Source organism: Thamnophis sirtalis, unplaced genomic scaffold (genome assembly GCF_051295495.1).
Source record: "Thamnophis sirtalis isolate CommonGarterSnake01/CBP01778 unplaced genomic scaffold, rThaSir2_p1.2 scaffold_13, whole genome shotgun sequence".
Lineage (NCBI taxonomy): Eukaryota > Metazoa > Chordata > Lepidosauria > Squamata > Natricidae > Thamnophis > Thamnophis sirtalis.
The window spans coordinates 14,877,759-14,899,802 of NW_028261393.1; the positions used below are offsets into that span (position 1 = coordinate 14,877,759).

The following is a 22,044-nucleotide window of genomic DNA, read 5'->3' on the forward strand; positions in this document are numbered from 1 at the left end:
CAAGTTTTGCAGATATCAGCCTGGCAGCTCTCCAAGCCAGATAAAATCTGTGACTGTAAATCCTCTCTTGGAAGACTTTGCTGGATGTGAAGGAGCAGAAAATTAATCACAGTCAATTAATAAAAGGGTTTTTTGTCGGGAAAAGAAGTTGCTTCATGCTCTTGGGAAGCCTAGGTCAGAACAAATGGATTTGTCACCTTCCAGCGTTCACATTGAATACAAAACAGCAAGTCAGTTTGTTTGGTGAAAAACTGTATCTCTATCTAATATTATGTGATAACCAGCACTAAGTGACTATGATACAGAGGTAAGCAAATCCAAGTCAGTAAAAGAGGAGTGAAAGGGATGTGGAGTTTGCAGGAGACAACTAGTTCGCTTAATTGATTCATGACTCTCTGAGACTCCTTTCCAAGTTTTGCAGATATCAGCCTGGCAGCTCTCCAAGCCAGATAAGGTCTGTGACCATAAATCCTCCCCCTTGAAAGACTTTGCTGGATGTGAATGAGCAGAATTCACAGTCAATTAATAAAAGGGTTTTTTGTTGGGACAAGGAGTTTGCTTCATGCTGTTGGGAAACCCAGATCAGAACAGTGTCCAACCTTGGCAACTTTAAGACTCGTGGACTTCAACTCCCAGAATTCCTCAGCCAGCATGGGTGGCTGGGGTATTCTGGGAGTTGAGGTCCAGAAGGTGGTCTTGTGGTCTTAAAGTTGCCTAGGCTGGACACCACTGAGCTACAGCGGTGTTTATCAAGCTTGGAAACTGTAAGATGTGTGGAGCTGTGTGTGTTGAGATGTGTGAGGCTAAAAGAGACATAGTTTGTCCAATAGATTAAATTAAAATGAGGTACAAGGGCTGGCTTCTATCGTACAGCATCAAGGCTCAGAGACATACAGAATTAACCAGGAAACCAACTATAAGAATGTTTGGATCTAAGTGCTAAATATCAAATCATCATTCACCCATACAGAAGACACAACAACTATCAATTTGATAGGAGACTATCAAATTCTATCAACTAGTGAGGTTCAGAGAGGTACTGATCAATAGTCAATTTCATTTCAATTAAGAAAAAAACCCAAATTATCTAGCTAGGTGGCAGCACTTAATCAACTGTAGCTAAACTGAGAAAATGTGATGTTGAGGAGAAGAGCCTAAATTGGCGAACAAGGGCAAGTAGATTACAGCTGACTTTTTTTTTTCTCCTGATAGAAGTTTCATAGTGATTTTCCCAAACCTTATTTAAAGCTTTGAGCGTTTTATATATTTGTTCCTAAAACTTTGCCTCCCAAACCTTTTCTAACTTCGTGGGATTTTGTTTTCTCGCATCCAATTTTGGAACCTAACTTTACAAGCTTAACGTTAGTGTAGGAAATGCAGATGGGATTGGCCAATGACTTTCCCACCAAATTCCTGCCATCCAGAGGTGGTATTCAGCCAGTTCTGACCGGTTCGGTAGTGGAAATTTTGAGCAGTTCAGAGAATGGGCAAATAGGCTGGCCCCACCCCTGCTGCCTCCCAGCTGATCTTCTTTTGTTGCCCTGAACAGGAGAACGGAGCTGGAAAGCAGATAAGTGGGGTGGGGAGGGAATGGGGATTTTGCAGTATCCTTCTCCTGCCACGCCCACAAAGCCCCGCCCACAGAACCCGCAGTAAAACATTGAATCCCACCACTGCCGCCATCCAAGAGATGAACTCACATCAGTTAAGGCCGCGTTGATGTAGTTGTTGCTGTCTCCATCCATGGAGATCAAAAAAGGGAGGCACCGGTCTGGAGGCAGCACATCCATACTCCGATTTTTTTCGCGATTGCGTGGTAGAAGGGCAATGCTGCACTCCTCCACGTCCAGGTGGGGTGTTACAGAATTCAGAGTCTGCTGGACACGAAGAAACCAGATTAGGCAGCATTTTATAATCTTATTGGCAGGTGAAATTTAGCACCACTTAAGATATTCACTTAAGACTAAGATTAAGGGGCTGCCTAGAAACTGGGAGACTGTGAGTTCTAATCCCATTTTAGGCATAAAACCCGACTGGGTGGCTTTTGGTCAATCATCAGGAGAACGTGAGCTCTAGTCCCGCCTTAGGCATGGAAGCCGGTTGGATGACTTTGCGCCAATCACCAGAAGACTGTGAGTTCTAGTCCTGCCTTAGACATGGAAGCCATCTGGATGACTTTGGGACAATTAGCAGAATCTGTGAGTTCTAGTCCTGCCTTAGGCATGGAAGCCATCTAGATGACTTAGGGCTAATTAGCAGGAGTCTGTGAGTTCTAGTCCCGCCTTAGGCATGGAAGCCATCTGGATGACTTTGGGACAATTAGCAGGATCTGTGAGTTCTAGTCCTGCCTTAGGCATTAAAGCCAGTTGGGGACTTGGGCTAGTCACTCCCACTTCACAGGGTTGTTGTGCAGAAAATAAGAGGAGAAAGATTTGTTGGATATGTTTGCTACCTTGAGTTATTTATAAAAATAATACAATCAGGATACAAATGAATAAATAAAATGCTTGCTGCCTTGAGTTACTTATAAAGTAATGAAGACAGGATAAAAATCCAAATAAACATGCTCTTTATTTTAAAAGAAGAAAATCATTCAATTGCTATGTGCTCCAGGAAAAGCTGTAATTCAAAACACAAGGATGTATCTTCCAGGGTTGAACGTAAGAACAAGCCTGCTGTATCAAGTCAAGGCCTGTCTCAACCCAGCATTTGGTTTCTCCTCAGGGATCTCCAACCTTGCCACATTACAACTTGTGGACTTCAGCTCCCAGAATTCCTCAGCCAGCCATGAGGAATTCTGGGAGTTGAAGTGCACAGGTCATAAAGTGGCCAAAGTTGGAGACCCCTGAACTAGATGCTTCTGGAGGATACACAATTGCAAACATAACCTTCTCTCGCTATTTTCCTATAAATCTTCTCTCATTTATTTCACTGTAACTGTTATTTGGAATTATGCTAATGGGAACATAGGAACATGGTCAAGAGACTAGGTTTCAAGAAAACCTCCAGTTTTCAATTACTCACCTGAAATTCCTCCCGCAGCTGAGATGAATTGCTCTGTGGATCTATCCTAACCATCTCTTTGTATGTAGGTCTGAACTCACTGATGGGAATGCTGGTCTCTCCACAGAGACAAGCTTCCAATATGGCGTCATGGATGAAGATATATTGCTCCTTTAGTAGGAATGAAAAGAAATGAAGACTTGTTAAGAACATCAGAAATGCATCATTTGCATGTCACTTCTCAATCAAAAGATCAAAATGGCTCAAAGCAGACTTGAAATTCGCAGTTGGAACTGGGCTGGACAATCCTGAAACCAATTCTGATTGCAACGTGTTTCCTTCCCCAAAAAATCATTTGGGACCATCCTAGAAGATCTCCAAGGCTTCTTTCAATCCTATGATTCAATGAACAGTATAAGAACAAGCAAACTGGAGATATAAGGCGTACTTCTCTTCTCACCATTGAATCCTCTTAATCATTAAAATGCCCTTTGGGAGGGGGTGTCTGTGTTTCAAAGCTGGACCACTATCCTAGCCCATTTTAAATAGAATGTTTATTTGGGAATAACATATCATGTGAACACGGCACTTGTTTTTGGTTAATCGGGACCATACCAGCTTCTTCTGCTTTTGAGATGTGGCTGATTAGGATATAGAGGCATTTATAGCAGTGACAGATTTTACATAGGATAAAAGATCCAAAATATCTCCAGATAAAATTGGGAACGGTCCTCATCAGAACTTATAAGTCCCTTGTCTAATTCAGTATTTCTCAACCTTGGCAACTTTAAGATGTGTGGACTTTTAACTTCTCGAATTCACCAGCCTGGGAAATTCTGGGAGTTGAAGTCCACACGTTTTAAAATTGCTAAAGCTGAGAAACACAGGCTTAACATGCTGTGCTGCTGATGTGCAAACTATTAAAAGCATTGTGCAAGATTTTCCCCTATGTGTGTTCTCTGGTTCTCTAGAAGATCAGCACAAAGCAACACCAGAGGTGATCGCCTGATAGCTGAATTGAACACCAAGGCCACTGTAGAGGTTTTGTATATAATTACTTGAATTGTATGTATATGTTTACTTCTCTTCTGCCATGTTCTCATCATACACTAAATAATAATAATAATTTATGTATGTATTTATTAATTAAAAATAAATAATGATAAAATAATAATAACTGGTCTAGCTATGTAGTAAAAATGCAATGCTACCTGAACTAACATAGGAGCCAATATAAAGCAAATGAAAGATCTTGAAAGGACAGAATTTTATTTCATTACTAGCCAATAACCCGGTATTGCCCAGGTATTTATAGGGGGAAATGTCTGGGCCAAATGTAATTTCTAATGTTAGATTTTCCCCCTTACCAGAGGGAGCCTTCTTGTGGAGTACTGTGAAGCCATTAGCATGTCAACTCCACTGCGCTGTACAGTAGAAGCTATTTTAAGGCACAACAGGCTGTATCTTAACAGAACACAGACCTCAAGGGGCATTAGGGGTGTCTAATCCCCACAGTATTAGTTTCCAGAGGGTAAGTCATCTGTGTACTAAATTTGGTTGAAATTGCTCGAGGCGTTCCATAACATACACACACAGAGAGCGTCATTTTTTTATGTACAGAAGATCCAGTTTTTCAAACTTGCCCCAAAAGTGCTTTTTCCAAAAGGCAACTAGACTTTCTTTCTCATAACCATGACCTGGATGACTGAGAATTTCCACAGACAAAATTACCTGGAACAATGCCCTTTACCCTACCCCATCCCGAAAAACTCACTTCAGTCTGAATCATGTTGATTCTCCGTGAGCACAGAGTCTTCACACAATTGTAAATGTCTACAACTCCTTCACACTCAGCCATATCCAGCATCACATCCAGGACAATGTAGCAACCTGTCCGTCCAGTGCCAGCGCTGCAGAGGTTTGAGGAAGCGTGAGAAAAGAAGAAATTGTCAGAACTGGGTATTAAATGTGGGAAAGTTTCTAGATTTGTTTCTGACTGCCAGCTGACTGCAATCGGCAGTTCAAATCTCACCAGACTCAAGGTGGACTCAGCCATCCATCCTTCCGAGGTGGGTAAAATGAGGACCCAGATTGTTGGGGCTAATATGCCAATTCTGTAAAACTACTTATAGAGGGTTGTAAAGCACTGTAAAGCAGTATATACACTATATTGCCAAAAGTATTCGCTCACCTCCCTTTACTTGCATATGAACTTACTGTAAGTGACATCCCATTCCTAATCCATAGGGTTCGATATGATGTCAGTCCACCCTTTGCAGCTATAACAGCTTCAACTCTTCTGGGAAGACTGTCCACAAGGTTCAGGGAATTATGGGAATTTTTGACCATTCTTCTAGAAGCGCATTTGTGAGGTCACACACTGATGTTGGATGGGTTTAAGTGGCCTACCACTTTGTGGCTGAGTTGCCGTCCTTCCCAAACACTTCCACGTTCTTATAATACAGCTGACAGTTGACTGTGGAATATTTAGGAGCGAGGAAATGTCACGACTGGATTTGTTGCACAGGTGGCATCCTATCACAGTTCCACGCTGGAATTCACTGAGCTCCTGAGAGCGACCCATTCTTTCACAAATGTTTGTCAAAACAGTCTGCATGCCTAGGTACTTGATTTTATACCCCTGTGGCCATGGAAGTGATTGGAACACCTGATTCTGATTATTTGGATGGGTGAGCGAATACTTTTGGCAATATAGTGCAAGTCTAAGTGCTATTGCTATAACAACTGTTTCATCATTGGCCTCTTGCCATTCTCTATGTGAACACCCTTCTCCCCATTGCATATATTTCCTGGAGCAAATTCAGAGAACTCTCCATTCAGTTGTTCTGCTCAGAGATTTATTGTGGAATTTCATCATTGATGAGTATGAGTATGAAGATTTAGCTCTAGGGTTTCTTATTGGGAAACACAAGAGCTGAAGATAGCTGGCTGCAGAGAATGAGGCTGCCACCCCTTATGTGGACCCTGTCCCTGATTAAGTATTGGAGCTGTCTCCTGCGCCAGCTCAAATTGATGATTCGCTGCACCTCATAATGGATTTGCCCCCCTATGACCACCGGGTCCGGGGGCTACTGGGGTAGTGGCTTCAGGGTCGATTCGACCATGGGTTTCAAGAGGCTACTATGGAATACCAGATGTATCTTCCCTAGCAGTTGGGGCAATTTCAATTGCACCATGACTGGGTTGATGATCTTTACTATGGGGAATGGTCCCATACGTTTTGGCCCAATGCTGATATTCTTCTCCCATTGCCTCTCCAGACAAGGAGCTGTCCAGCTGTAAAAATATCCTCAAGCCACTGAAATACCCTTGATCCTTGATTCTACAGTATGTGGTGATGAGCCCGACCAATATTTCTTTCTCCACACACAGCAAACAGAAGTTTTATCCCCCGCATAAAACAGCCGCAGGCTAGAACAGATCTTTGGCTTTTACGTATGGAACAAATCACATCTGTTAAGAGTTTTTTTTTTAAAGAATCTGCTGCAAAGCTACTTAAAACCCCCTTGCTCTCTCTTAAAGGAAACTCACCTGTAGCATATGGTGACCCCAGTTTCTCTGGTTAGAAGCCCACCCCTCAAAGTCATTAGTAAAAGTCCAACTGCAGCACAACAGAAGCCCTTCTGCCCTCCCCCCCCCCACTTTCCAGGGTTGCTTTAAAACCCTCCAATATACTAATTTCTGGGGCTGATGAATCACTTGCTGTGATTCTCGGTGATTGCATGCTGAGGAAACTAATTATTCTCGTTGTCCCTGATGAATGAATACTGATGAAGCAATTGGACGCCAAAATAAAAAAGTGTCTGTGTTTCATACTGGGAGGAAATTCCCCTGCTTTCATTCATCGCTTCGTTCTTGTTATCTGGCCCAGAAAGCACCATGTAGCCAAATCATACACGGACGAAGCCCGGAGGAACATTTAGAAAGCAGAGATTCCACATTGTGCGTATGGTAGGAAGTGTTGCTCTGCAAGCAGATTTTGAAAAGCAGATGAGATGGTGTCCCCTTGCCTTTTCTTGCCCCTAGCATTATTTATTTTTATTCCTTCCTTCCTTCCTTCCTTCCTTCCTTCCTTCCTTCCTTCCTTCCTTCCTTCCTTCCTTCCTTCCCTTTGAATCAGTTTTGATTCATGGCGATTATCTGGTTAAGACTCTTTTCCTGACAAGATATTCTCCCCCTCCCTCTCTCTCTCTCTCTTTCCCTCCCTCCCTCCCTCCCTCCCTCCCTCCCTCCCTCTCTCACTTTTGTCAAGCATGTATTAGATAACAGGTATGAGTATAAACATGATTATGAATACATGAAATGGATACGAATATAAGGGCACATTAGGACAGGGACAGTAGGCATGCTAGATAGAAAGCACCTCACTGAGGACTACAAGCATAGGCTTTCCAAACAGAGGGAAGACCTGTGGGAGTGCAAGGCCAGGTACCGGCACCTGGAGGTTCAGCAGGCTGAGATGGTCAGCCAGTTCCAGGCCATGATTCAGTCCCACTGGAACGAGGCCCTCCGGCTCTTTACCATGAGCAGCGTTTTCCTCCAGCCTTCACCCAAAGCCTCACACCAGGAGGCCGAAGCAGACCCCAACTCAGAATTTCTGCCCCCTCCGACCCGCACAAAAAGACCCAGAAGGAGGAGACACTACTACTCTATAAGAGCAAAACTACTCTTGTGTTGAAATATTACCCTGCCTTCCCCGCACCATACTAGTTTTTATTCTCATTTGATTAGGATGTGCTTGTTCTTTGACATTTAATTCAAAGGAGAAGCACATTTCCAAGAATGTACTGCAGATGTAACTATTTGTTTTCTCTTTATTTTTGAAAAAAAAAAAAAAGCTTTTATTTTAATTCCACGACTGACAACAAAATATGGCACATTTTAAAAACCGGAAAGCGAAATACACAAAAGCAATACATAAATAAATTCCTGTGTATTTTGGGAGGATGGAGAAAGACATTTGTCATCTCAAATAGTGAGACAAAATGTGCCTATAAAAAGATATTTGCACAGATGGAGGCAACTGGGAATACTTTGCTGTTGTAACTTAAAAACGGGATCAAATATAAATAAAATTTACATAAAAGTATTCACAATATAATTTTGAATTAATGGATTGCTCCTTCGATTTTGAATTAATGGATTGTTGCTTGTCTCTTATTTTTTTTTTTAATTCAATCCTATTTTCTACACCAGGGATGTCAAACTAAAGGCCCGTGGGCCAGATCCAGCCCATGGGGTGCTTAAATCTGGCCCATGGGGCCGGTCTGGAAATATCAAAGGAGCCACCCACAGGGCCTCTGCTGACCAAAACGGGCTGCGGGAGGGCTGTACACACACACACACACACACACACGGATGTGTGCACACACACACACGGACGTGCACACACAAACACACACAGAGACACCATGGCCTGTTTTCGGCCTCCACAGTCTTCCGCAGGCTTTGACGGCCATAAACAGGGGAGGAAGAGTGAGAGGGAGTGTGCTGTTGGAGGCCGGGGAGTAGGGATGGGTTCCTGCCAGTTCTAACCTCTTCTATAGAAGAGGTTCCACAAATCTACAGTGCCATTTAGAACCGATTCCAGCTCCCTCCCCCCGCCCGACCACACATCATCTAGATGAGGAGCGAGAGGAGGAATTCTCAGAGTTGAAGTCCACAAGTCTTAAAGCTGTCAAGTTGGAACACCCCTGGGTTTTTTTTTTCTAAAGGGTTAGGGGTGCAAGGGTCTTGTAACTTGACAGCTTTAAGACTTGCGTGCTTCAAATGCCAGAGTTTCTGAGCCAACATTTTGGTTGCTAAGCAAGAGCGTTGTTAAGTGTGTTTCACCACATTTTACAAGTTGGCCACGCCCACCCAGTCACTTGGCTGGCAAGCCCTCCTACCCAGTCACATGGCCAGCAAGCCACTCCCACTCAGTCATATGGCTGGCAAGCCACTCCCACAAAGCAGGCCACACCTACAGAAGAAGTTCGGGCGCACCAGGTACTGTTCCGATATGATGCTCTGGAGGGCGCACCCGCCCGTCCGCCATCCTAACCTGTATTTGAGCTCTTTGGCGCTTCTGCACACGCGGAAGTACAGCACCTGTGCGGTGCTCTGCTGAGGAGCTGGAGCATTGCAGAGGCATCGCAGGAGGTAAGGATGCATGCGTGCATGTGCTGCGCACGTTCATGTGGTGGACACCGGGCCCCGTTGCACCGTACCAGTTGCACTGGGATCTGGAACCCACCACTGCACCACATTATATGTCCCGGGTAGAACGGACCATCACAGATAGTCCTCAACTTACAACAGTTCATTTAGTGACCGTTCAAAGTTACGACAGTGAAAAAAGTGGCTTGTGATCATTTTTCAGTTACAACCTTTGCGGCATCCCTTGTGGTCGAATGACCAAAATTCAGGTGCTTGGCGACTGACTCATATTTATGACAATTGCAGTGTCCCAGAGTCACATGATCCCCTTTTGCGACCGTCTGATAAGCACAGTCAATGAGAAAGCCATATTCACTTAACAACCATGTCACTAACTTAATATTTTCAGTTATTCACCTAACAATTGTGGTAAGAAATGTTATAAAATGGAGCAAATAGCAGTTAGACTTATATACTGCTGCATAGGGCTTTCAGCCCTCTCTAAGCAGTTTACAGAGTCAGCATATCGCCCCCACAGTCTGGGTCCTCGTTTCACCCACCTCGGAAGAATGGAAGGCTGAGTCAACCTTGAGCCAGTGAGATTAGAACCGCTGAACTGCAGATAACAGTCAGCTGAAGTGGCCTGCAGTGCTGCACCCTAACCACTGCGCCACCTCGGCCTCGAGCAAAACTCACTTAACAAATGTCTCACTTAACGACAGAAATTTTGAGCTCAAGTTTGGTTGTCGGTCGAAGATTGCCTGTACTGTTTTTTGTTTGTTTGTTTTGCTCTCCTCTGCCCCACGTCCTCAAAAACGTTCTATTAAAATTCATATGTAAATGGACAATGCCATTGCAGATGTTCCAGCTAGATTAAAACATCTCTAACACAATTTAGAAAGACCATGGTTAATAGAGTACAATTTGGTGGGGGGTTAGAACCATCTATCAATTGTTTTCATCATGTATTCATGATGACCTGTCAAAATACATTTAAAATAATTTAGCAAAGAGTTCTAAGCCCTTTTCTCATACTTTAAGATTTCCGAGAGAGCCTCTTATAATTTATATAAGAGTTTTATATAATATTGGAGAACTTCCTTTGATTCTAAATCACATTAGCATTGCTAATGTTCTTCAGGGTACAAGTTCATGAGCTTAAGAATATATTTTTTTATAATTCTTTCATTCATTCGAAACTAAGTTAGAACTTGCAACAACTTCTTCTGCAAAATATATTCAGAGGAAGTAAAGTGAGTTTCAATAATCCATCTTCTAATCCTATAAAACTGTCCATCTTCCCATTCCTTGATCATATTTATCCTCATGTTTAAAATCTGGGTGATCAAGAAATGGGAAGAGAGGGGAAGGATGAAGGGAAAGAAATTGGCTCTACTTTTTCCAAATTTTGATTCCATGAGAATTGGATATATGATAGATATTAATTTCTTAATGTAGAAATAGAATTACAGAGTTGGAAGGGACCTTGGAGGTCTTCTAGTCCAATCCCCTGCTCAGGCAGGAAATCCTACACCACTTCAGACAAATGGTTATCCAACATCTTCTTAAAAACCTCCAGTGTTGGAGCATTCACAACTTCTGGAGGCAAGTTGTTCCACTGATTAATTGTTCTAACTGTCAAGAAATTTCTCCTCAGTTCTAAGTTGCTTCTCTCCTTGATTAGTTTCCACCTATTGCTTCTTGTTCTACCCTCAGGTGCTTTGGAGAATAGTTTGACTCCCTCTTCTTTGTGGCAACCCCTGAGATATTGGAACACTGCTATCATGTCTCCCCTAGTCCTTCTTTAGACATACCCAGCTCCAGCAACCATTTTTTATATGTTTTAGCCTCCAGTCCCCTAATCATCTTTGTTGTTCTTCTCTGCACTCTTTCTAGAGTCTCCACATCTTTTCTACATCGAGGTGACCAAAACTGGATGCAGTATTCCAAGTGTGGCCTTACCAAGCATTATAAAGTGGTATTAACACTTCACGTGATCTTGATTCTATCCCTCTGTTTATGCGGAGGGAACTCTGTTGGCTTTTTTGGCAGCTGCTGCACACTGCTGGCTCATATTTAAATGGTTGTCTACTAGGACTCCAAGATCCCTCTCACAGTTACCACTACTGAGCAAGGTACCACATAAACTGTACCTTTGCATATCAGAGAGAGACTGTAGTGCCCAAATAGACTGAAAATCCAACACTAATTCTACTGAATATCTTTTCAGGTCTGAATACAGTGGGTTATTTATTTTAACTGAAAAGCATGAAAACGATAACTAGCTCTTCATCTTATTTTTCTGGATGGTAGTTTTTTATAATTATTTATATCTAGCCACAGACTTCTACCCCCAAAAAAGCAATGAATTTATATTATCCTTTGCCATCTACAAAATCAGGTAATAGAGAAAGGATTTGGAAATACTTCAAACAAATCCAATTTGATGAGAAAATAGTTTTTCTTGAGGTGGCTATAATGTTCAGCTAAATAATAATCTGGAACTATAGCAGTAACACTTAGCACTTAGACTTATATATTGCTTCACAGTGCTTTACAGCCCTCTCTAAGCGGTTTACAGAGTCAGCTTATTGCCCCCAACATTCTGGGTCCTCAATTTACCGACCTCGGAAGGATGGAAGGCTGAGTCAACCTTGAGCCTGGTGAGATTCGAACTGCCAAATGGCTGGTAGCCAGTGATCTGCAGAGGTAGTCTGCCTATTGCACTCTAACCACTGCGCCACAGTGGCTCTAAGGAGAAATTTCCTGATAGTTAGAACAATTAATCAGTGGAATGACTTGCCTCCAGAAGTGGTTGGGGCTCTATCACTGAGGTTTCCCAAGGAGAGATTGGACAACCATTTGTCCGAAATGGTGTAAGGTTTTCTGCTTCAGCAGGGGCTGGACTAGAAGACCTCCAAGGTCCCTTCCACCCTTTGAATCTATGGCAAAGAGGTGGACTCAAATTTTGCTTTGATCTTTTACAGGAGAGGACAACAACTGTATTTCTTTCATGGATAATAGTTTTCTAATAATTACTACTAAGTATTCAATTCAACTGGGCCACCGTGAGCACCATTAGGTATTTGGGAAGATTTTTTTTTTTTGCAAATGTTTAATAATACAGTAGGTTGTTTACTCCGTGACATTTCATTGTCGGATTATCTTTCCCATAGATTAGACTTTTCCTGTTTCCCACACTTCCCTGACCCCTAAGGGAAAACCTCAATAACTTTTCCCATGGCTCTTGTTCCAACTAGGAATTGTGCGCATAGAGAGAGACTTCAACATAAAAACAAAACAAAAATGTGTCATATAAAAAAAGAGAACTAGCCATTGCATCTTCCATATTAATCTTTCAAATGCATGATACCATTTTTGGGGTTGGTGGAATTTTTTAATAATTTTGGAATCGGGATGATGAACGAGAGTAGACTCCATTCAGTGATGCCCGATAATGCATTGGAGAAATTTGAGATTAGTGGCTTGTCACACTTTTCTCCCATTAAAAGCATGGCATTGTGATCCTGCTCATAATAAGGCCATTTTCTGACTATAACTTTTCACATAACCCCATTAAAATGTGCATTTTCCCACATTCTGTGATGAAAATCTCTCTCTTTTTTTGGGCCAAAACAACCAACCACAAAATTAACAACTATGATTTTTGGACATACCTGCAGTGAATAACTATGGGTCCTGCATCAGGAGGTGTAGAAGCTTTGACTCTGCGAATAAATGCCAGCAGCCCCGTGGCGTGGTAGGGTACCCCGTGTTCTGGCCATGACGTGAAGTGGAACTGCTTTACTTCGTGCCTTGCTGAATAGCCCCTCTGCAAGTAATGAGAGTGAAATAGAGGACAATCTTATATGTTGTCTGGTACCAGACTAAAGTACTGGGAGTTCTAGACCTGCCTTAGGCATAACCCCAGACATGTAACCTTGGGCCAGTTTCTCAGCCCTAAGAACAAAACAATAGCAAACCACTTCTGAAAATGTTGCCGAGATAATTATGTCTAAAAATTACCCATGTGTTTGCCAGGAATCAAGACTGACTCAGAGGGAGGGGGAGAGAGAGAGAGAGGAAGAAGAAGAAGAAGAAGAAGAAGAAGAAGAAGAAGAAGAAGAAGAAGAAGAAGAAGAAGAAGAAGAAGAAGAAGAAGAGGAGGAGGAGGAGGAGGAGGAGGAGGAGGAGGAGGAGGAGGAGGAGGAGGAGGAGGAGGAGGAGGAGGAGGAGGAGGAGGAGGAGGAGGAAGAGGAAGAGGAAGAGGAAGAGGAAGAAGAAGACAGAGAGAGAGAGAGACAGAGAGAGACAGAGTTAGAGGTGGAGAGAGAAGACAAAGAGAGAGACAGAAAGACACACACACACACACAGAGCATGCAGTGTTCTTAATAGAATCAAACTATCTGCACTGTTGATGCTAGAACAGCTATTAGTTGACTTGCCCCACTTTCCTTCTTTCTTTCCTTCCTTCCTTCTTTCCTTCTTTCCTTCATCTGTTTCCTAGGGCTGAGAGAGAGGTATTGACACAGGTAGCTTTGCACCCAGGAGTAGCAATAGCAATAGCACTTAAAGCTTCATAGTGCTTTACAGTCTTCTTTAAGTGTGTTTCAGAGTCAGCATATTGACCGCAACAATCTGGGTCCTTGTTTCACTGACCTCGGAAGGAAGGCTGAGTCAACCTTGAGCTGGTCAGGATTGAACAGAATTAGTCTGCAATACTACATTCCAACCACTGTGCCACCAGGGTTCCTAGAATTGTGAGTAAAATTCACACAATCTCCCAGTTTCTTGTCTAAGGCTTTCATCAGTACACCAAACTGTATCTCTGAACCATCTCCTCCTTAAATTGGAATATTCCAGTCATCCTCCTCTTCCAATTTATACCAGTATAAAATCAAACTAAGGTGGCTCAGTGGCTAAGACACTGAGCTTATAGATCAGAAAGGTCGGCAGTTTGGCGGTTCGAATCCCTAGCACCACGTAACGTCATGAGCTTCCCTTACTTGTCCCAACTTCTGCCTACCGAGCAGTTCGAAAACATGTAAAAATGCAAGTAGAAAAATACTTTGGTGGGAAGGTAACAGCGTTCTGTGCACCTTTGGCATTTAGTCATGCTGGCCACATGACCACGGAGACATCTTTGGACAGCACACTGGCTCTTTGGCTTTGAAACGGAGATGAGTACTGCCACCTAGAGTTGGGAACAACTAGCATGCATGTGCGAGGGGAACCTTTACCTTAGCTCAAACTGCACTACAAACAGCTTGCCTTGATCCTATTTGGCAAAGCCCATTAAGAAAAAGGAAATCTATCTCAACTACAGAGGAATTTTCACAATCAAGCAGAAAGCAAAGTAATTTAGCAGGAGCCAGCAGATTGGAACTGCCAGGTTTTTAAAACCAGAAGATAAAATTAAATTCACAGTGAACAAAGTTAACTACTACTTCAAAAAAAAATGTCGAACACACTCTAAACTAAATTGATCTTGTTTAATTATCAAAAGCAAATGAAGTCCTGGGTGTTGATGCAAAGGAAACCTTCTGGTGCTTTCCAGTTTCACCTGTGGCAAGTATAATTATGGAGGCGACAATTCACTTGTGATGACAGGCAGTAGATTACCAGTGCATTATTGCATTGAATGCAGCATGAAAGAATATAATGTTGTCATGCCTTCACTTTGGGTAACACAATCCAGAAAATAGTTGTGTTCTTCTGGTATGGATAATTGTTCTTCAATGGATAATTAGAACTGCAGAAAAAACAATTGCTACCAACCAATGGTGGGTTTTGGATCCTGGTGCAACAGGTACGGTGCAACAGGGCCCGCATCTACCACATGAACGCACACATGCATGCATGCGTCCTTACGCCTTGCAACGCCTCCACGAGCCTCCACAACACTGCAACTGCTCGGCGGAGCATTGCGCAGGCACCATACACTGGTGTGCGGAAGCGCCGAAGAGCTCAAATACAGGTAAGGAGCGGGTGGCCCCTCCGGAGTACTGGAACGGAACAGTACTCGGTGCTCCGGGCAGGCACCGGTACGCCCGTATCGGGGTGTACCACCTGCAACCCACCACTGCTACCAACCTCCCTTCCATCGAAGACCTGTATACTGCACAAGTCAAAAAGAGGGCTTTTACCCAGAAAATGATTCTATAGGGCACTGCACACCAGAACAACTAGACACAAGGACATTTTTTTCCCAAATGCCATTACTCTGCTAAATAACTAATTCCCACAACACTGTCATATTACCTACTGAGACTGCATTACTATTATTCTTCTCTTCCTTCCTATTCTCTATCCCTTCCCACTTATGACTATAACCATGTTGCTTGTATCTTTAAAATTTATATTGTTTTATTTGTTTCCTGGTAATTTGATTGCTTATTAGTAACCTATGCCTTTCACTAAGTATTGTGTCTTATGATTCTTGATGAATGTATTCTATTTTATTTTTCTTTATGTACACTGAGAGCTTGTGCACCAGCGACAAATTCCTTGTCTATCCAATCGCACTTGGCCAATTAAGAATTGAATTCTATTCTATTCTCTCAAACAGAAACAGGGAAATTGGGGGAGATGGTTCATCTGGTTTGCCAGATTGAAGTGAGGATTTGAGAGCAAAGGAGGGAACCAAGTTGGCCCTTCTGAGGTCACCGGAGGAAAACTGGAACAAGAAATACAAGTAGGAATGAATTTTAATCACAAAAATGGGCTTATTCCAGGATTGAAGGTCGTGCTCTCTGTTCTGCTTTGTGCATTGCATCCTAAATCACTTATCATTACTATGATAGAATGCATTCTTGCTGAGCTGCTGTCAGGGAAATTTAATATGCTCAGAAGATTATCCATTTCCAGGTTTCCTCATTACTAGATTCAGTAGTTTTGATGGGGAAGTCCCAGATCCCTGATTAAGGTCTCCTTCTACCAAAAACTACAGTAAATACCTTGGAATGGTTAACAAGGCAACTAGATCCCTGAGGCTCTTTTGTACTTCGCTGGAAACAAGGTTGTCATTTAACATTTTTTTCCAGATTAAGGAGAAGGGGGGAGCAAATTACCATTGTGGTTGTCCCAAGGTTGAGCAATTACAATTGCTCAATAATTGCCTGAACCTTGCGACCTCTGTCTACAAGATAAAAAATGATTATCCATTCCCTGTACAATTAATATGGTGCTTAGGCTCAAATTAATCCGTCAAGAATGTCCATGTAAATAAAGGGGTACTCTACAATATTATTTGCTAAGACAATGACCTTTGACGGAGTTTCTAAAAGCTGTACAAGAAGACTCAGATGGCATGAAACTGATCAACATGAGAGGTTAATGCATTAAAATGTGTGTTAGAAGATCTGGGCCATTTCATACAGTCCAGTGGTGGGATTCAACCAGTTTGCACCTATTCGGGAGAACTGGTTGGTAACTTTCTAAGCAGTTCGGAGAACTAGTTGTTGGAAGAAATCTTTTGTTTTTTCCCACTTTACAGGGCTAATCCTATAAGGAAGGCAGGAAGGAAACATTCTGGTGTTGTTTGTAGCCTCATCTTGATCGCCCTGCTTACAGAAACTGCCTCTCCAGTTAACCCTTATTACCATTGTAACAACTAAGGCGAAGTGCCCATCGACCTGAGTGACATTGACTTGGCCACACCCACATGCTCACATGACCATCGAGCCCCGCCAACCCAGCTGGTCATTAGGGCAGAGAACTGGTTGGTAAATTATTTGAATCCCACCACTGATACAGTCTCAAGACCATCACCAGATTATTCGCCATCTTGGGATGTATAAAAGAGAAGAAAGTGGAGTTAAAGCCATGGGAAAGGCTTAACACACCTGAAACAACAAGAAAGAGTAAAGGCGAGAAGGAAGAAGGAACAGCAGTAGCAAGTAACCTGAGAATTTTGTCACTAAGTTAAGATTTGCAAGATTGAATGTCTTCACGGTACGGACGTGCAGTCTCGATGCTCTGAGACTGCAGCCGGTACTTTTAGCCACTGGGGGGTTCAATCGGACCTAAATCGTCCCGAAGAGACGGTGAACAGGAAGAATACATCTTGCTGATCTCAGGGATATCACAAAAACCCTGAAAAAAGCAAGATTTCCAAGATTACCATATTTTTTCAGACTATAAAACACATTTGAGTATAAAACGCACCAAGATTTCAAAGAGAAAAAAAGAAAAAAATAGTTTTTGGCCTCTGTGCGTCTGGTTTTTGCTCTGTCCAGACCCAGGAGGTCTCTTCTGGCCTCACAAACCGTCTTCCATTTTAGCCAAAAATGGACCCGTGGGGCAGGGTTTTGGGAGGCAAAAAATGGCCGTATTCCATGTATGACACACCAACATTTCCACCCTCTTTTGGGGCGGGGGGGAGTGTGACTTACACTCCAAAAAGTACGGTAACTAGCTTAACTCCTAGTCTCTATAGACTCAACCAAAACGCATGGACCTGATGGGCACCTGCCAATGGGCCCCATGAGCATAGGGGCCCCATACTAATCTGTGTATGTTAACCCTTCAATGCACTATAGGGAGTTAAAACCCACCCCCTCCTAGAAAAATGAAATATCCTGGGAAATATTGAAAAGGCAGAATATTTTATTTCCCTGGATAAGAAATGGAGAAACATGGTTTTAGGCAGGAATCAGACTCACTCTTAATAGCCCCTACCTTTGTCAATGGGCCATTAAAGCTTGAGCTAATCTACATAAAGAAGGTAGGATTAGCCTTCTACAGAAATTCACCACAAGGCACCTGGGAAAATTACATCAGCCAGAAAGGCAACCAAACTTGGACTCAAAGTACAGCCTAGAGAGCTGCCCCTGCATGGCCCCATGGGAGTCTGAATACAAACTCAAGGTCAAAGCCCAGTGAGGGCATAAAACCAGGAACTTTCAGCATCTCTCGCTCTTTTTCTTCTTCACCCAACATCTGGAAGCATGTGATCCCCCTTTTCTGTTCAGGAACTCAAGCCACGTGGTCCTGTCCACCATTAAAAACCATCGTTCCAAGCAGCCTCCATGTTTCCAGTGTCTTTTTCCCCACTTGGAACTGAACCCAGAAAGACATTTCTTCCAACAGCCCCTTGTATCATATAAATACAGCAACATATTTATTACATTTTACTGCCTTTTTAAAATTAATACTAACATGCAAATATAGGTTTAATTTCATTGACCATTTACATTTTTATTCCTGTGAGTAGTTATTGTAGGGGCCCCAGTACACTGCTTTGGCTGGGGCCCATAATGTTGTCAAGATTGCCCTGCCAACCAAGGTATCAGAGGGCTGAATTTTTCTAGGAATGTTTTCTTGACAGCCATGGAATTTTCCAGTGGTCTCTTAGTGGTTTGCTACCCAAATATTATCCTTGTCAGGCCTGCAATCATATTCTTTTTAGGATCTTTGGCCTGCCACACACTCTATTATTTTTATGCTGTTTCATTAGTGGGGTAATTGGGAGGGGGAATAGTAAGGAGTAGAATTGTAGAATGTGTTGTGGTCAAAATAAAACATTCCTTTCTAGAAGCCCAAGGTCACACTTTGTCTCCGCTGCACCTGAACGGAACTAGATAGGTGGAAATGCCAGCGTGGCAGAGGATGTGATGAACTTGTGGGTGTGGGGGCAAGGTCTTGAACTTTCAACTGGGTGGAAAACCCAGGAAGCTTTCAGATTCGGGTTTTCCACAGATGTGCCAACATGTCTCTCTTATTAAATTGGAACTTTGAGGAAAGCTCTGCCTTGGACTCTGATTTAATTCTGGATGATATTTGGAACACTGACATTCCTGATCTGACCTACTTAGCTTCCAATTCCAGGTAAGTCTACCATGTTTCTACCATTTGACTGAAATACCCTGGTAAATGGACAGTCAATGACTTGCTACATTTAACCATGGAAGTCATTCTGTGAACAAAAAAAGGGTCTTATGATAGCCCTATTATAAGAATAGAGACGGCCGCCTTTCAAAACTCCAAATGTGTTCACTGAACCAAAAACAGTCTATTTTACATTAAACCTTCCCTTCTTGCAATCCTTTACATTAAAGCTTTTGGCTCTTGCCGTTCCTTCCAGGGGAAGGGTTTGTCAAGGCAGCTTGCCCACAATTGAATGATCCCTGTCTGGAGAAAGAACACGACTGGTGCAAGATCTCCAAGCAACAGTTTGAATACACCAAAAGAAAAAAGAAAAAGAAAGAAAAAAAGAGCGTGTTCCTTTGACACCGCATTCATTTCTTTTTATTACGGCCGCAAAACTAGTGTTATCAAAAGTGTATAGATTCACTATGTAAAAGGCAGGAAATAAAATAGACTGGATAAAAGTTAAAAACCGAATTCAAAGAAAAAAAAAAGGAGAAGAACGATCGCAAACCACTGATTGCATTCAGCAACGGACAATCTGGTTGTCTTTGAAGATCGCACTTTAGCACAAAACACAGCAAATCTTATAGGTGTGATGGATACGTCTCTCTGCTAACAGCATAAAACACATAGAAGTCGACAGCATACTTTGAGAGCTCAAGGTACCATAAGAGAAGTCCTCTGTCTATTTCCAGTCCCATAGAAAAAAGTGGATTATGGGTTCTCCTCGATTAAACACGCTTAGGACGGCTGTAGTCTCTGATCTTGGTTGTGTTCTTGCAGATGTTTCATTACCAAACTAGATAACACCATCAATGCATTGATTAACTAGTTTGGCAATGAAATGCCTGCAAGAAAACAAGCACAGAGACTACAAAGGATCCTGTAGTTAAACTCTGAACTACAAATATTCTCTTCTAATCAGTACCCAAGATGCAACCTTTCACTGGTATGTTTCGGAAACACACACCTCCCTTCCATTACTATCAGCAACGCATCAAAACCAGCTAATGGAAGTAGTATGCTTATCAACACTGAGATCCTAGAGGAAAAGAGATGGAATCTGATAGTAACTGGCTGCGTTACTTATCAAATCAACAAACACAATCCATTTCTCTAGCCTTGCTAAATCCCAGATATGCTAAGCAACTAGGGAAGAGATCAAATCTTACCAATATATTCAGAGCAAGAAGCCACCCATATGAACAGAAAAATAAGCGCGGCTAGGTTTCCTGCTAAAAAATATTAATTTAAGGGGATAAAAAAACCTCACTATAATCTAGACTATAGCCTCCTATAGCCTCCCAGAGGCCTGTGCTGCTTCCAAGTGAAGTATGGTGTTTGCAACACATTTTGGGAAAGAATAGAGCATTGAGAGAAATATTTTGAAAATCTCTAGGTCCGTGATTGCAAACCTATGGCACATGTGCCACAGGTGGGACGCAGTGCCCTCTCTGTGGGCACGCAAGCCATTGCCCCAGGTCAGCTCCTCCAATGCATGTGGGCGTGCCTCCTGCTGGCTTATTTTCAGTTCTCTGCGTGCATGTGTGGGGGTAGGGGAGTCACATGTGCATGCTCAGGGGGTGGGGAGAGCACAGTTTTTGGTCCCAAGAGGCTTCAGGGAGGCTTGCTAGGCTCAAAACGGGGCATGGGGGTTCGCATGCATGTGCGAGGGAATGAGGAATGAGCGGGGGGGATTACGCACACATGTGCAGGGGCGGGGCATAGGGGTGTCACATGTGCATTGCATTATGGGTGTGGGTGGGCGCATGCGCTCTGTCACACATGCCCGTTTGGCACACAACAACAAAAAGGTTAGCCATCACTGCTGTAGGTTCTTTAATAAACATAACCCCATACAGCAACAGCAGTAAGCCCATGGCATTACAAACTTTTAGCGCTGAAGCAGTATGGAAGTCTCCAATTCCATGATCAAATTCCACAATCCTAAGGCATGAAACAGTTCTCCCAAAACTTATAACAATCCCCTTGGCTCTATTCGTTCGTTTCGTTTGTATTGCCTGCCTGTTAATCTGGCACCTGTGTTTAATCAGTCCCTTGGCCAAAACTACATCCTTCATATTAGACGTGTTCATATTCGGGGGATCTTCTGTACAATAGGAAACCAGAGCCCTTAACCTTCTCCTCAGTCCACTTATGTCTGGGAAATAAAAAAAAAAAGCAAAATTAGGGAGCAGTTGTTCTGCTAGACAACGTAGGTGATAATACGTTTGGCAAGAGGCAAAATCTGTAAATAAAGAATGTATGTATGTACGTCTCTGTGTGTGGTGTGTTAAACAACGATGGGTTTTACAAGCAGCCTTGCTTGACATCTTTTCAATTAGGGATCCTGCCTGACAGCTAACCTTGGCTATTACATTCAATATCAGGAAACAAATTGTGTATTAATGGAAAGAGGCATTATCAACACCTGTCTCCTGCAATTTCTTTCTTTTGAGAATGGATGCAATGCTGACTCGAAGTCTACAAAGACAAAAAATACAGGGTGTTTTTTTTTAAGAAGAGAGTTCTACTTTTTTCACTGGACGGCTTAGAACCAAACTCCGATTGAGTGTTGACAATCTTATTCATCTATTAAGATGCTTTTCTGTTCTACTTGTAGTTTTATCCACGTACAGTATACCAGGCATAAAATTTGCCTACTATGCTAAGTAAACTAATGGTATGAGCGGGGTGGCGCCGTGGTTAGAGTGCAGTACTGCAGGTTATTTCTGTTGCCTGCCCGGCTGCCTGCAATTTGGCAGTTCGAATCTCACCAGGCTCAAGGTTGACTCAGCCCTCCAAGGTGAGTAAAATGAGGACTCAGATTGTTGTTGGGGAAATAGGTTGACTCTGTAAACCACTTAGAGGGGGTTGTAAAGCACTGTAAAGCGATATATAAGTCTAAGCGCTCTGCTATTGCTGTATATCTACAAGGTTGCAATATCCAAGTGTCATGTAGTTGCCATTTATGCCAAGCCATAATCATGGGCTTAAGTTCTTTATAAGCAG

General features: G+C 42.7%; 1 protein-coding gene across 1 annotated transcript in view; it reads right to left on the reverse strand.

Annotated features, from left to right (window-relative positions):
* PTPRU (protein tyrosine phosphatase receptor type U) overlaps positions 1 to 22,044 on the reverse strand; it is a 422,700-nt gene that overhangs the window by 31,167 nt on the left and 369,489 nt on the right. Inside the window, exons 22-25 of the mRNA XM_087727684.1 lie at positions 12,840 to 12,994; positions 4,778 to 4,913; positions 3,025 to 3,174; positions 1,701 to 1,877 (exon numbers count right to left, since the gene is read on the reverse strand). Of these exons, the coding sequence (XP_087583810.1) occupies positions 1,701 to 1,877; positions 3,025 to 3,174; positions 4,778 to 4,913; positions 12,840 to 12,994 (618 nt within the window). The remainder of the gene's footprint in view (positions 1 to 1,700; positions 1,878 to 3,024; positions 3,175 to 4,777; positions 4,914 to 12,839; positions 12,995 to 22,044) is intronic.